Consider the following 16,504-nt stretch of genomic DNA (forward strand, 5'->3'; position numbering starts at 1 on the left):
CCCAGCTGCCCGCAGGAGGCAGGGAGGCAGGAGGCCTGTTGCCAAACCTCACACAGAGGCTGCCGTGCTATCCTCCCTGTTTGTCAATCCAGCCCTCGCACGGGAGTGGGGGAAGGCGCCGTGGCCCGAACCCAAATTCGTTTTTTGGCTCTGAGTGCACAGGAGATAATTTAATACCAATTTGGGGTGGCTTATTTCACCTGGAACGCTGCCCGGGCTGGGTGGTGTCTGCATTTGATCAGTTATACCGTGTTATTGGTTCCCAAATAGTTTCCCTGGAACTGCGCAGGGGGCCGGGACATTCCAGGGGGTGCAGGGTGAGAGCAGGCTCTGTCCCACCGAGGCCAGAGTGCTTTCCCCTCTTGTCTGCTACATGGATTCGCGTTTCCACTGATTTTGGTTGTTGCTTTGAGAGAAGTTTCTCCTGCTTTGAGAACCACTGCTGTGCAGAGAGGCGGGCCTGAGGGCTGTTAACATGGAGCTAAAGCAATGACAGTGATGATGACAGTAATAATAAAATATAATAAAATAAAAAATAATAAAATGTCAGAGTCCTGGAGCAGTAACACTTTTTGTTTACTTCTGGTGAATTGAAAAACCCTTCCTGCCTTGGCTGCTCAAGGACATTGCCATCCTTCATGGCGGTCTTCCTCTTTGGTACCCAATCTTTCTTCTTACCACCTGGAAGACTGTATGGAAAGCTCTGGACAACTGCCTGAGGCCCTGGCCCGCCCGGACAGCCTCCCTCTGGGATGACAGCCTGTCAACCAGGGAGGGCCACATCAAGCGTTGAGGTAGGGGCTCTGTGTTCCAGGCGTTCTGTGGCCCCAGGAAGCGTGAGCCACAAGGGGTGCGTGACAGGCTTGGGGCCTCCCAGCAGGAACTGTTGCCTCTCCTACAAACTCTGCAGGGGCCCTAGGGAGTCCTGCCCTAGGTGTGCAAGGTCTGTCTTCCCCTGTCTTCCCTCTCCAGCCCCGCACACACCTCCCAGTCCAGAACCATACTTCCTGTCGCCTCCTGTGTCCCAGGGGGCCCATGGGGAGTTTCCCTGCATCCAGTCCTGCCTCCAGCCCAGCTGGCTTGTTGCTGTCACATTAATTATCCCGGTTGTACACATGCCTCTCTGGCTTTCCTGTTCCTGTGCTTTCTCTTACCTTTTCCTGAACCTGGGTCACCCTCCCCTCCCCTTACTCTGCCTTTGGAATGCTTTCAGTGCTTATCTGGCATCTCCTGTGTGTGAGGCACTCTGCTTTCCTTCTGTCCTTGGGGATACTACAATAGAAAGCCAGGTCTCTGCCCTCAGCAAGCTTATTATTGTTTTTTTGATAGATAAGAGGAGACGTGAACTGCTAGCCCTACCTGCACCATGAGCCACAAAAGACAGGTGGTTGAAGCGCCTGGATAATCCTTGGTGGCTCTTTGACTTCTGTGATACATCATTTAAAACAGGAAACTGTCCCTAGTCCTTGCCCTTTCCTGTGGGAATATTATGATTTGTAAAAGAATCCCAGACAGCCACTTTGGAAAACAGTTGGACAGTTTTGTAAACATACTCTTACCATACATCTCAGCAGTGTTGCGCCGTGGGATTTACCCAGATGAATTGAAAACACGTCCCCACCAACATCTACTACGTGGCTGTTTACAGCAGCTTTATTCATAATTGCCCAAACTTGAAAGCAACCGAGGTGTCCTTCAAGAGGTGAATGGATAAATCAGACAATGGAATCCATCCAGACAATGGAATCGTACCCAGCGGTGCTACAAAGAGATGAGTGATCAAGCCATGGAAAGACATGGGGGAGCCTTAAATGCATATTACCAAGCAAGAGACACCAATCGGAAAAGCCTACATACTGTACAACTCTACTTCCATGATATTCTGGAAAAGGCAAAACTATGGAGGCAGTAAGAAGATCAGGGGTTGCCAGGGGTTGGGGAGGGAGGGATCAACAGGAGGAACATAGAAGATCTTTAGGGCAGTGAAATTTTTCTCTATGATACCATAATGATGGAGACGTGTCATTATCCACTTGTCCAAACCCATTGGATGTTCAACAGCTCAAGTAAATGATGGACTCTGGGTGGTAATGATGTGTCAGTGCAGGTTGGGCAGCTGGAACAAACGTAGCCCTCTGGTGGGGTATGCTGAGAATGGAAGGGGCAGTGCATATGGGGGGCAGGAAGATACAGGAAATCTCTGTGCCTTCTGCTCAGTTTTAATGTGACCCAGAAACTGTTCTAACAAATAATTTCTCTTAACAAAACTGCCAGAAGGAAATCAACCAAGATGACAAATGCCATGTAAAAAAAAAAAAAAAAAAAAAAAACTTTACCCCAATCTATTGATTGTTAATGATCTTTCAAGAACTCACCCAAGATCTGCCAGGCTCCTGCAGTGATCCCAGGAAGCAAAAGGCCAGGCACATACACGCTTTCCACTGGGGCCTCTTCCTGCCCAGGACCCCAGGCTGCATCTCTGGTCGGGGAGGGGTTGGTGTGGCTTCTACCTCAGAGCTGCAGCCAAGAAAGGGCTCTGCTCCCCCTAGTGAGCTTTATTTCTGGATTTGTTGATACCCCAAAATGTGAAGACATTAAGTTTTGAGCCTTTGGACCTTTTCTTCCTCCTTACTCTCTAAGTTCCTCTTATAAATTCAGGGTGTGGACTGGAAAGGACCCAGTGTCCAGCCAGCCCAACTTTGGGCATTCTATTCAATCTTTGAACGTCTGTTTCTTGGCGTATAAAATGATAATAATGATGTTCTGTGGGATTTTTTTTTAAGATTTTATTTATTTATTCATGAGAGAAACAGAGAGGCAGAGACACAGGCAGAGGGAGAAGCAGGCTCCATGCAGGGAGCCTGACATGGGACTCGATCCCAGGTCTCTAGGATCACACCCCGGGCTGAAGGCAGCGCTAAACCACTGGGCCATCAGGGCTGCCCTTCTGTGGGATTGTTATTGAAGGAAGAAAGATGTATAAATTGTGTCCTAGCATTCTAAAGATAGAGTCACAGGCCTGGATTAACCTCCTTTCTGAGCCGATCCAACAAACCACCAACGAACAAAAACCAGACCAAGTATATGAACCAAAGGTTTTCAAGACACTGGACATCAGGCAACAAAGGATAATGGTTCTTGAGAGACGGGAAGCAAATGAGGTTTAGCTGCAGCAGGCTGCCTTGAGAGAGTGCCCAGGCCCAGGTTTAGCACCTGCCTTTGGCCCAGGGCGTGATCCTGGAGTCCCAGGATCGAGTCCCACATCAGGCTCCTGGCATGGAGCCTGCTTCTCCCTCCTCCTGTGTCTCTGCCTCTCTCTCTCTCTCTCTCTCTCTCTCTCTTTCTCGCTCTCTATCATGAATAAGTAAATAAAATCTTAAAAAAAAAAGAGAGAGAGAAGATACAGGATTGTAAGTCAACACATGTGAAGTTGTTCAGGCACAACATCACTAATCACTTGAAAAAAGAAAATTAAAATCACAGGGAGATAACACTCTTGACCTATTAGAATGGATAAAATTTAAAAAGACTGCCATTCCAAGTGTTGACAAGGATGCAGAGAAATTAGAAGTCTGATAAACTGCTGAAGGGGCTGTAAAATGTTAGAATTTCTTTGGAAAACACTTTAGCTTCTTTGTAAAACTTAAACGTACACTTATCGTAGGGCTCAGCCATTCAACTCCTAGGTCTTTACCTGAGAGTAAAGGAAACACGTTTCTATGCAAATACTTGTACACAAGCAGGGCCCCAAACTGGAAACATCTCAGATGTCCATCAACAGGGGAGTGGATAAACAAGTTGTGATATATCCAGGCACGGAATACTACTCAGCAATGAAAAGGAACGAACTCTTCATATTTGCAACAACACAGAAGAATCTCAAAAATAATCTGCTGAGTGAAAGAAGCCATATACAAAAGAATACATATTCTAGAGTCCCATTTGTATCACCTCTAGAAAATGCAAGCTTATCTGTAATCTGCCCCTCCCACCTGCACTTTCTCTCTTGCATGCTCTCTCCCTAAATAAATAAATAAATAGATTCTTAAACAAACAAAAAAAGATGTGGGATGCCTGGGTGGCTCAGCGATTCAGCATCTGCCTTTGACCCAGGTGTGATCCTGGAGTCCCAGGATCGAGTCCCACATCAGGCTCCCTGCATGGAGCCTGCTCCTCCCTCTGCCTGTGTCTCTGCCTCTCTCTGTGTTTCTCATGAATAAATAAATAAAACCTTTAAAAAAATTAAAATTAGAATTAAAAAATAATGAAATTTCAAATGTCAGCATTTATCAAATTGTTCACTTTAAATATGTGATGCTTATTGTATGTGACTTACATCTCCTTGAAGCTCTGTTCCGAGAGGCCACTCTGGCTACGTTCAGAGAATGGTTTTCAGGCATATTCCTTTTTTCTAAACATTAAATTCCTTCTTTCCTTCTCTTTCTTCCTGGTTTATGAGCTCAGATGACTATAGTAACATGTGTTGACATTTTCTTCTTTTCCTCTATTGGACATGACTCTAAAATCCTATAGCTAAGGGGCCACGTGAACACAGAAGGGTCTAGTAGCCTTTTCTCCATGCGGAGCCCTGGCTTGCAAGGACTCACTTCTGTTTCTTCTCTGCACCTGCTACTACTCACACTCACGGCGTGCTGACACCAGATGTGCGGGTTTTCCCACACCGACCGTTTCTCGATGCCAGCTGGCTGCCCCAAGATCCCATTCAGTTCTGACACTCTCTACCTGTGGGTAACACAGCCCCCGGAGATCAAGGGCTCAGTTCTACAAAACTGCTCCCACCTCAGAGGCCAGTCGCAAGTCCAGGTGCTCACCTGTGCTTCTGACCAACCAGCTATAAATCGGAGTCCCCAGGGCCCCCTCCTCAGTCTGATCATTTGCTAGGATAGCTGACAAATACTCAGGGAAACACGTCTACCAGTTTCTTTTATAATAAAACATGTGACCAAGGATACAGAAGAACACTGGATGAAGAACACTCGCTGCATAGGGCGAGGTCTGGGAGGGTCCCAAGCGCAGGAGCCTCTGCCCTGCAGAGTTGGGGTGCATCACTCTCCCAGCCTGTGGATGCATTTGCCAACCCAGAAGCTCTTTGATCCCTGTGCCTTGGGGATTTTTGTGGCAGCTCCATGTAGGTGTGATGGATCATTGACTTCTTTTCCCACCTCCCTTTCCTCTCCTCTCCAAAGAATGGGGTGGGATAGAAACTTCGAAGCTTCTAATCATGATTTGGTCTTCCTAGTGACCAGCCCCCATCCAGTGAGCCCACTGAGAATTGCATCATTAGAACAAAAGATGCGGGATCTCTGGGTGGCGCAGCAGTTTGGTGCCTGCCTTTGGCCCAGGGCGCGGTCCTGGAGAACCGGGATCGAGTCCCACATCGGGCTCCCGGTGCATGGAGCCTGCTTCTCCCTCTGCCTGTGTCTCTGCCTCTCTCTCTCTCTCTCTCTCTCTGTGACTATCATAAATAAATAAAAAATTAAAAAAAAAAAAAGAACAAAAGATGCTCCTATCACCCAAGAAAGTCCAAGGGATTTAGGAGCTCTGTGTCAGGAACTGGGGACAGAGACCACGGTGTCTCTTATTATTTCATAAGCCGGAGCCCCTCCCCAGCCCTGGGCACTCGGTGGACTCGCAGCGTAGGACTGTAGGGGAGATTGGTCAGCTCTCCTATCAGAGGTGTCAGATTCTGGTTCCACGTCCTTGGGTGACCGTTCCCTAAGGGCAGTCATCTTGCTCACTGTCCTGTTGCCAGCAGCTAGAGGCCACCTGGTTCTGAGTGAGTGAGTTCAGAGCAGCATCTGTGGGGTGGATGCTTCAGTCATAGTGTCCCTCCAGGAGGGCCAGAGGAGCCGAGTGAGGGTCTGTGTGGGGGGAGGCCCTATGTGGTTGGGGTCCCAGGTGGGAAGACAGCCTGTGTGCCAGGGATAGAGCAGAATGGCAGGTGGGCTGGGGCGGTCAGTGGGCGCTCTGGGGCAGGGCCAGGCCTGGGTCCTAATCCCTGAGCAGATGGTGTGTTGAAAGTGAGGAAGGACACACTCATTTCTGAGCGTGGCAGGAATCACCACAGCTGCCAACCCAGCTGGGATAACGGGACCTTTGAGTTTAGAACCTGGGCTCGAATTCCTTCTCCCAAACCTACCAGCCACACGCCCTTTGGCAAGTTACGGCACCCTCTAGATCTTGGGTTTGAGAAACGGGGTGGCAGCAGCTCCTTCGCTGGATGGAAACTCCCAGTGCAGGGTCTGGTGGGTATGTTATTTCCTAGAACATGAAATTTCCTTTTTTTTCCTACCAAAGGAAGACTAGACCTATTTCCTGCCCGTGAAGTACTTTTCTGTCCGTTTACCACAAGGCCCAAGGATGAAGTACTTTCCCACCTAGTGGCCACTTCTGGGCTCTTCCTCGCTCCGTGACCTACGGCTTAGAGCACACGCGGCTTCCTTCCTCGCTTTGTGCGTGTGCTGGGTGGTCAGAGTGGTGGGAGACGAGGTGAGCAGCCCGTAGGACGTGGGCTGCAGGACTCAGGAGGTCAGAGCCCTCAGGTAGAGAGGAAGCCACAGGGGAGCGAGGAAGGCCTGGCGTGCAGTGATAAAGTCGCAGGAAGCCCGGAGAGACCTGTGCACTTTCCACTTGGTGACACTGTCATCCTGCCATTGGCCTTACGAGCAGGAGTGGGAGAGGGGTCTGACTTCATTCCCCAGGCCCAAACAAGAGGAGTCCCTGTCTTCATTGTGAGTCAGCGGCATCCCACTGACTCAGGAGGTTTATCTCACCTTTCCTCTGGCACACCTTCTGGAAGGCTGGCCCTCTCCTCCCCCTCTCCCCCACAGGACAGGTGGTAGGGCTGCCCACACCACACCGCAGGGTCTCACGGCTCCTCTGCTCTCTGCAGCTAACATTGCTACAGTGGGTTAAGCCAAGAGGCCCCCATGATCGACAGGGAAGAAGTGATGTTGCCTTGGGGCTGGTTTTCTCCCGTGTTCATGAGCAGTTATAGTCACGTTGCTTTGACGTTCCATCCAGTCTGTGGATGGTCTGCTTTGTACTTTGGTTGCTGCCCGACAATCTAGCCTTTGTTGCCTGTTAGGGATCTAGAGGCAGGTCAGTGAGGGGGCTCCGGATGGGTGGTTGGAAATGGGTCTCAGAATAGTGTAATTAATACCCTGCCATTGCCTAGTATTTGATGTTTTTGTAGAGAGCTTTTCTCTTCATTATCACATCTGCCGAAGATCGAGGGAAAGGGCCTTGGGTGCTAGGGTGCTGGAAATATTCTGTATCTTGGTCAGAATTTGCATTACATAGGTCATTTGTCAGAACTCATTGGATGGGGATCCCTGGGTGGCGCAGCGGTTTGGCGCCTGCCTTTGGCCCAGGGCGCGATCCTGGAGACCCGGGATCGAGTCCCACGTCGGGCTCCCGGTGCATGGAGCCTGCTTCTCCCTCTGCCTGTGTCTCTGCCTCTCTCTGTCTCTCTGTGACTATCATAAATAAATAAAAATTAAAAAAAAAAAAAAAAAGAACTCATTGGATGGTAGACTCATCACTTGTGCATTTCATGATTTATGGATTTTATCTTGAAAAAAATAACTAAGCAAATAATGAATTCCTGATTTACAGGCTGCCATGCTCAGGGGTGAGGTAGACTGCTGTCTGCACCTTTGAAATGCATCCAAAACTAAGACAAGTCATTGGATTGATTGACAGCAGAATGTTCATGATTGTGGAATGGGGGCAGTGGGCTTCTGGGTGTTTCTTTATGATTCTTTCAACCTCTCTGCCAGTTTGAACATCTCATAACAAAACGTTGAAATAGAAGAACTGCAGATAACTAGTACCTGTGTTCTCTAGAGCTTTCCATAAACAGATCCCCGTGACAGCTAGTTTTCCTGGCTGACACCATACTCTTCCTACAGACGGCCTCACCTACTTCCCCAGGGAGTGTCGGTGAAGTCATTGAGGGCTCTTGGCTTCGGGTGCTCTCTGCGAACCTGGTGTGGTTGGTGTGGGTGCATTTCATGAACCGTGTGTTAGCTTGGACCTCCCTGAGGTCACCTTGAATGGGTAGAGCTCTGAAGCACAGGGCTACTACCCTGTAGGCAGAAGGCTGGGGATTTGCACCTGCTGGCCAAGAATGCGAGCTGGTTACCCCAATGGACATGAGGAGAGCTGTGTGTGTGTGCGTGTTCAAAAATCCTAATGTGGGGATCCCTGGGTGGCTCAGTGGTTTAGCGCCTGCCTTTGGCCCAGGATGTGGTCCTGGAGTCCCAGGATCGAGTCCCACATCAGGCTCCCTGCATGGAGCCTGCTTCTCCCTCTGCCTGTGTCTCTGCTTCTTTCTCTCTCTGTGTCTCTCATGAATAAATAAATAAAATCTTAAAAAAACCCACCAAATCCTAATGTTATACAGTATATAGTTAAACATACTCAGATGCTTTTTTGACACTAGACTTTTTTCAGCTGTAAAGTAACACCGGCTCTTGTAAGAATTTTTTTTTTTTAATAGAGAACATGCAAAGAAGTAAAACCAACCATAATTTATAGCCTCAAGAAACCATTCTTTATATTTTGGGATACTTACTCCCTGAATTTTTTATTTTTTTTATTTTTTAGTCTCATGCATTGTTTATATAATTGTGATGCTTTTCATTTGAGTCTAGTGAAGGAGTTCTTTGGAAGGGAGGCTGCACGGCCTCCTTTATGTGGACTGGCCCAGAGCCTGGGCTTTTGCTGCAGAGATTCTGGGTTGGTCCAGACAGAGGGACTTCCAGCTCCCTCACAGGGTCCGATCCTAGGAGGCCTGGAACTTCTTAGGGAGCCCATTTGTTGTGGAAGCACCTTCTTGTCGAATGCGGTGGCATCACTGCATCCGTATGACAGGCCTGCCTACGGAGGGCTTACCCAGGGAAAGGTGTTGTTCTGAGCACCCCGGGCGTGTTCTCTCCCAGGAAACCCTGCCGTCATCCCAGCTTACAGGTGAAACACCAAGACAGCAGGAGTTCCAATGATCTGCCCTAGTCACATAGTGAGTAGGTTGTGGCCTTCTAGTTCATGAGTAGGCCCTCGCCTCGGCAGTTTGTAGCTGGGGCCGACCAAGTGTGGAACGTGGTGGTTTGCAGAGCACCCCGGAAACATGCAGGGCAGGTGGAACCAACGTCTCTTTCCTAATTGAGAAGTGATGCTCAGAGAAGTTAACTCACACCACGTGGGAAGAGGGTGGGTGGGAGGCCATAGGTTACAGCCTGTTCTGTCATGTTGCCTTCAGAGCCGGAGAGTGGAGCGGGAGGAAGACCTGGGGACTTGAAGGGACAAAGTGTGGGTGTAGGGTGTCTGGCCAGGGTCACCTGTGAGCAAAGGCTAAGAGCTGAGGCCCCCCAGGGTGGGGCGCTGGGGAGAGCACTGGCTTTGCCTTCGGACAGACCTGGGGCCAGGGGCCTGATACTTTTGTAAAAAGCAAAGATGGTCAACCCAGTTGCTTCCCATTGAAAATGGAAGGAAATAATTTTGTTGAAATTGCCCAACCTGTGCTCTTGACCTACTGGAATCACGGTGCAGGTTTTTGAACGTCGTCTGATAAACAGGGGGAGCCTGTGCAAGCTTTGGGCTGGGAAGGAGGCTGACAAGGCAGAGATTCCCTGAAGATCAGAGGCTAGTGTGGAGGCCAGTGGTGGGCGGGGGAGTGGGGCCTGAAGGCCAGCCTGGCCGCTGTGTCCTGCAGTTGAAAAACTGATGGATTGAGAGAGAGAGAGAGAGAGAGAGAGAGAGAGAAAGGGAGAGAGACCTCAAAGGAGTAATACACAGGGTTTGGTGCTGGGTTGGTTATGGGGAGGGATAGACATCTAATTTTGTTCATTGGCTTTTTAATGACTTGGTTTACAGCATCTCCCCCCACCTTCCCAACTCACTGTCCTGTTCTTGTCTTTCAGGAGCCTGTGTGAAATGCAGCAAAGGGGTGTTTGGGGCCGGCCAGGCCTGCCAGGCCATGGGGAACCTCTACCACGATGCGTGCTTCACCTGTGCAGCCTGCAGTAAGTGTGTGTGGAGGGTCGGGTGGGACAAGGCCCATGGGGTCCAAGATGGAAGGACAGGGAAGAGCATCCTTCCCAGACACACTTGACCCAGGCCTACTGCAGTCCCACAGAAGGGCAGGCTCTGCGCAGGGCCCTGGGACTTACCAGAGCACCGGGAGTGCCTGCGACCTTAGTGATAAGTTGAGTGGGTTCAAAGCAATCAGTCTAATATTAGGTTTGTTATGTGTGTCAGAGGTCTAAGGGCTGGGGGGTATGGAGGGCGGAGCGTGGGGATCCACCACCAGCTGCCCTGTTGTCATGTATCTCCCCCACCGTGGGCCCAACCAAAAGGCAGCCAGTGATGCCAGCACAAGGCGGGGCCCTCTTAGGACTCCGTGACCCCACTCTGATGTGGAGGCTGCTCTGTGCGTGTGAAGTGTGAGTGTGTGCGCACCACGGAGGTGTCAGCGCCAGTGAGCACACACACACCTGCAGGCATTTCTGCTTCTATGACAAGAGCAGCACATTAGGAGACCAGGCCTGCACTTGGCCCCCGCAGACCTCTCCTCCAACTGCTGGCTACCACAGTGGAAGATTCTCACACGTTGCACGATATTTGCCAAGCCTGACCGAGTCAGGACCTGTGCTTGCCTTATGCCCTCTACCAGAGGTTAATTTTGAGGAGCATTCTTGTAGAGAATGTCCCACTGATGTTCTCCAGTTCGACATTGAGGCTACCAGCTAATGACTGAAAGGAAACACACCAACAAAGCCAGAGCATCAGGGACAAAGGGGTCTTGTTATCTGGCCCAGTGGTTCTCAATCCCAGCTGTTCACTAGAATCCCCTAGATTTTCAGAGCTAGTGATGCCCCATTGCCACCCCGACCAGCAGAATCAGAAGCCCTAGGGGTGGGATTTCTAGAGTGGGCAAGAGTACAGTTCACATCTCCTCAAGTGACTCCAAGGTGTGGTCAGGCCTGAGCACCCAGATTAGCACCAGGCTCCTCATTCGAGAAGGCTCTGGAGAAAGGAGAGGGGCATTCTGTGGCACAGCCGGAGAGCCTCCTGATTCCCAGGGTAAAGTTAACCGGGTGGCTGTGCACCTGCCCCCTAGCCTGCCCGACTGTGAAGGTGAGGTCGATGCCCGGGTTCAGAACCTCCAGCTTTAGTCCTCACTGCGATTTCCCATAAAACGCGGGCCTGAGACTTTGAATTTGTGCCACGATCGTATTCACCTCTGTGGGGAAAATGGTGAAAGCCTTTGAAATGGGTCAAAAGTCTGCCGAGCGTCCTCAGTGGAAATGTAAGGTGTTGTCTGGGGAATTGGTTTCTCCGGGCCCCTGGCTATTCCTTGTCTTTGAGCCGTGCCGCACGGTGTAGGTTGTAGAATCCTGATGGGTTGCTTCTACGAAAAAGCACCTTTATTTCAGCACTTCTGATGGCTGCATAGCTGTGGTTCTCTGCACTCTCCCAGGTTGGCGTCTTACTGGTTCCCGCATTAGCTGAGGAGTTAAATTAAATCTTTGACCACGTGTCTGAGTCTTAACTGTACAAGAGCTGTGATCCTTCCTCTTTCTAAAAAGTTATCTTTTGCTTTTGGTTCCTACAGCCCTTTCTCAATATTTGCTGTTTGCCAGGGAAAAAGAAAATATTATTTAAGTAGAAGCTGTTTTTCATCTCAAGCAATAGACATTTGAACTAAGAGAGTTTTTCAGGGTGGGTGGTACCCATGAGTCCTTCAGAGCCGCCTGTGGCTGCATGACTAGCTGTCAGTTCCATAATGGGTTGAATTTATCTTCAAATGATGACAAACACAGACACTTAAGGAAAACACAGCTGGTTTGGGGGGTTTTCTTGGTCTAGCATCTAAGGCCCTTGTGTTCTGGTCTCTGTCGTAATCCTTCCTATAATTTGTCACAAACTGAACTCTCTCTTCCGCTTCCATATATCTGACCACATGGCCCCCTAGAATCTGCTCTCCCCACTCGCTTCATACATTTAAGTTCTGTCTGGCTGTTAGGGCCCAACTCAAAGGCTGCCTCCTCCAGGAAGCCTTCCCTGTTCTCCTAGCGGGAACAAGTGGCTTTTTCTTGAATGTGGCATGCCCTGGTGCTGTCACATAGACTGTGAACCCCACTCTCTGTGACTTCGGTGCCAGCAAGCCAGGCCCTAGAACAGAGTTGCCATGGGAATGAGGATGGAGACTCCCATTGGAAAGTGAGTGTGGCACATTCCTGTTCCCCAAGGGGCCTGCATGGTTCCTGTTGCGGGACTTCCTCTGCGCTTGCGGGGAGCAGTTGGAGATGCAGGCAGGTGTCTGAGCAGCTTCTGTTGGGCGCTAGAAGTAACTTGCCTTTGTTCAGTTGACCTGTTGCTGCCCTGTAACTGCCCCCAGCAGAAGGAGGCACCTGGGCACTCCACGTCGTGGCTCCCAGGTCCTTAAGTATGTCTCTGTGAGCACTGGCACCGTGGAGGTGGCACAGCTGGGGCCAGGCCCGTTCCCTCCTTTGTTGGTAGAAGAAGAAAATGGAGGCCCAGAAAGGGGAAGAGAGTTTCCTAAGATTAAAGACCTAGCAGTGGGGCTGGCACCACAGTCCCAGGCTCCTGGATCCAGTTAGCTTTGCCTATCCCCGTTTTTTGGGTCGGCGAGTGTCTGTGTTAGTGGGTGTCTAGGTGAGTATGTTTTCTCTTTGCCCATTTCATCGTGACAGTCACCTAGCTTATGACAGCATACACGTAGATTTCCATAGGTAGGTGCACACTCCTTGGCTAAGACTGATGGCTTTATTGGAACAGAATGTTGGGGTCCTGTCAAGGATATGCCAAAGGGGCACCCAGTCCCCTGGGCCCTTGTCCCACACACCGAGAAGAAGGACATTGAGAAAGATGGGGCCAGAAGAAGATGGTAGTGGACATTGTGAGATGCCGGCAGCTAGTCCTGTGCACAGCTGTGCTGGGGGGAAGGCCAGGAACCCACCTCGTCGGATGAGACCGTTGGCTCCCTGCAGCCTCCTGTCACCTGTGTCCTGGGAGGACTGCCAGGTGTTCCACTCCAGACAAACCCATGCCTCCATGGACGGGGCAAGCTCTCCGGGGCACCATGGAGGGCTCCTGGACACAGATGTGCGCTTCCCCGCACCCCCCCTCCAAGAAGCAACAACATTTAGTTCACTTTCCCTTGTGAGGACAACATGATGACCACAGCGAGGATTTCAGGGGCAGAGACCTAGCATGTGATTCTAGCACAGGCCTTTTTATGCATATGTTTTCCCTTCTAGGTTTTGTCCAAATTTATACGCGGCTTTTAGAGCCGGGATCACAGCACATTAATAACGTTCCATCCTTTCTGATTAAACCTGCCATGAATTCATCTGTACCTCCGCAGCCTCCAGAAGAATGATCTGAACGGCCTCGTGCCGCGGCGTTGTGGCCCTTGGCTCGGGTGGGGTTTGCTGGTTGGTCCTCGGAGCCCACCCCTCCCCTGCCGGAACGTCTCTGTGCCTGTGTCCTGTCTTTGTGCCTGGGTCGCGTCCTCTTTCCCTCCGCTGAATTGTTCCTCGGTGTTCTTCCCAGAAGTAGGCGTTAGGCTGCGGCATGGGGCATGTGTGGTTTATTAAAACCCCTCCTTTCTGTGCTGCTCCTCGGGGGGCTGCCATGGAGATGTGTGCTGGGGGTGTCTCTCCCCCACTGCTCCTGCCCACCCCAAGGTCGTGCCCTCAACCGGATGCCCTTAGGAAGCCGTTGGCACAGCGTGGAGCAGGAGGGCTCAGGGCACAGGGCAGCCAGGGCCCGGGCATGCAGCCATGCTCTGTGTCTGACGCCGTGTGGCAAGTGGCCCGAGGAGAGGCTGGCGCCTGTCTGTGGCTGAGAGCGGTGGAATGCGGGGGGAGAAAAGGTGTGGGTCTGGATGTGTGGGTCAAGTGGGGTCCTTCTCAGCACCTTCCAGAACAGACTGTGACAGAGAGGGAAGGCACTGCTCCGTGTCCTCGCTTGAGGCAGTTTCGGTCCCAAATGTCAGCTTTTGTTAATTTTGCAAAGGCTGAACAACTTCCATCCTGGAGTCCAGGTGAAACCTGTTTACCATGTCCATGTTCATGGTTGCTATGATTTTTTTTTTTGCTCGTATGAGCCAGAAATGATGGATCAGTTAGATTTCATGTGTTCTCCTGCCCCAAGGCCCACAGAACATGAGCGGCCAGGGCCTGGGCGTGGGGTGGGGTCAGGCAGGTCCAGGCCAATGGAGATTGTGCCAAGAGAGGCCTGAGCTCAGAGAGAGGCCCCGAGGGCCAGAGGGGTCCACTCAGGGGACGGGCCTGGGATGCGTGAGTCACGCCCAGGACAGGTGGTGTTCAGTGTTGTATCTCATGCTCCAAGTCTTGGGTGGGGGATGCACCGTGCTATGCCCGTCATGCCTCCGGGAAAACACTCCATAAGGTGAGGAATTTATGCCATTGCCCATCCCAGCTTCCAGAAACCAAACACTGGCCATGGTTAAAGATTGTGAATGGATTTCATAGTGAAACCTCACCCTTCTGGACCCAGTCAGGAGAAAGTCACTCTAAGTTTCCAAAAGGCCTGCATCTAGAACTCTAAAGTACTGTTTCATTACTTCAGGTAAAGAAAACAACCAGAATTAAGCCCAACATTATGGAACCGAGGTTCTTGAATGAATTGGTGGTTGTGACGGGTGGCCCATTATCCAGTAGGTTCTGAAGAAGGGTGGGGGTTCTTGTCAGCTATTTTTTTTAAGTTATTTATTTATTTATTTATTTATTTATTTATTTATTTGAGAGAGACAGAGCATGAGCAGGGGGAGGGGCAGAGGGAGAGGGAGAAGCTCCTTGCTGAGCAAGGAGCCTGATGTGGGGGCTCCATCCCCAAACCCTGGTATTGTGACCTGAGCCGAAGGCAGACACTTAGCCGACTGAGCCACCCAGGCATCCTGCTATTTTGTTTTTCTCACAAAGTCTAAATGCTGCCCCTGAGATCATGTTTGCCTTCTTTGTTGACTTTGCATACTACTTCTTCCCCCAGCATTCAAAAAATGCTCACAGATCCTGAAAGAGTGGTGCCGGCACTAGGGAGGTCTTCCTTTAACTCATGGCCGGCATGCTTCCTTAAACCAGTCATCACAATATTTATAAGTAGTTTGTAGATGTGTTTCCTAAGCTTCCTGTCAGCTGACCCCACACTGAGCCCTCCACCCACAGAAGTGCATTAAATCCTGGAACAGTCCAGTGAGTTGGGCATTATTATCAGCCTCTTTTTGCAGATGAGCAGAGGCCTGGGAGTATAGTTTGCCTGTGGTTGGTTGCCTCATAAGCAGTGTGCTCAGCACGTGAGCTCAGGCCGTGGGGACTCACAGCCTTTGCTCCCACCACTGTGTTATATTACCTTTGCTCAGAGGGAACGTGTGCCAAAGGAAGGAAGCTGGCTCTGCACCTGGGATCTTGTCCCGGGGCTGTGCGATGGCAAAGGCTGAGTTTTCAGAGACTCTCCGGTTGTGAGTACAGGAGAGCAGCCTGGGACGTGGACGAGGGGAGAGAGGACTCCCTCCGTAGCAGGATGCACCCACGGGAGAGACATGGATTAAAGGCTTCGATGCCTGGATTTCTGAGCCATTGAGTCATGCCGACATTTCTTGTCACATTCAGCAGCTATGGGTGAGCCGAATGAGTGAGTCAGCTGGATCTAAGGGAAAAAGCGGGGGATCAGGAATGTGAGAAAGGAAGAGTAGGCATGTCCTAAAGGAAGCCAGTGGGCGAGGAAGAAATCAGGAAGCACCAGAAATAGACGTTTTGAGGCAAAGGGCCATGTGGGTCAGGAGAGGGCTGGGGCTGACCTTGACTTGGTGTGGGGTCAGAGGGTCTCTTGTGTTCGACGCCAGCAAACTCAGCTCTGCGGGGGGCACCCGTACTGGGGCTGGGCTGGGTTTCCCAGCTCAGACTATTGGCCTAGCAGAGGCCGTGACCATCAGGAGACAGTGGGAAAGCATCAGATCCTTCGTGCCTGTGACATTGGCACAGTCTGGGATATTGGAGCACTGTACTGTCGAGGGCAACTCCACTGTGACCTACCCCTGCTTGCCACATCTGTATTTCAGGTGCCCAATAGCTCCACACATGTGGTTTGGGGTGGAAATCTGATTTCCTTCAGGAATCCCAGACCCAGTGTGATACCTGATGGGAAAAAAAGAAAAAAAAAAGATACCTGATGGTACCCAATGTGTCCCCTGTCCCCTCAACTCTGAGGAGGGAAGGTTCTCTGGTATGTGGGGTGGCACTGCGCTGTAATTAGCACAAAGATGTGCCAGGTGCCACATCTCAGAGCCAGAATCCTGGGTTTAGGGAGCAAGGTCTCTTATGGAGGTCTGAACTTCATGCTGGCATCACAGACGCTACTTGGGTCTCTTTGGCTCTCTTGCTAGGAACATCTCTTCTTTTTTCTCTTAAATGTTTTGTTTTTCAAATGTTCT

At 50.7% G+C, this 16,504-nt stretch overlaps 1 protein-coding gene across 1 annotated transcript in view; it reads left to right on the plus strand.

Moving 5' to 3' along the window:
* The window catches only part of LIMD1 (LIM domain containing 1), a 73,836-nt gene that overhangs the window by 24,941 nt on the left and 32,391 nt on the right, over positions 1 to 16,504 (plus strand). Inside the window, exon 2 of the mRNA XM_041762562.1 lies at positions 9,945 to 10,046. Coding sequence (XP_041618496.1) covers positions 9,945 to 10,046 — 102 coding nt within the window. The remainder of the gene's footprint in view (positions 1 to 9,944; positions 10,047 to 16,504) is intronic.

This window comes from Vulpes lagopus, chromosome 7 (assembly GCF_018345385.1).
Source record: "Vulpes lagopus strain Blue_001 chromosome 7, ASM1834538v1, whole genome shotgun sequence".
NCBI classification, from domain to species: domain Eukaryota; kingdom Metazoa; phylum Chordata; class Mammalia; order Carnivora; family Canidae; genus Vulpes; species Vulpes lagopus.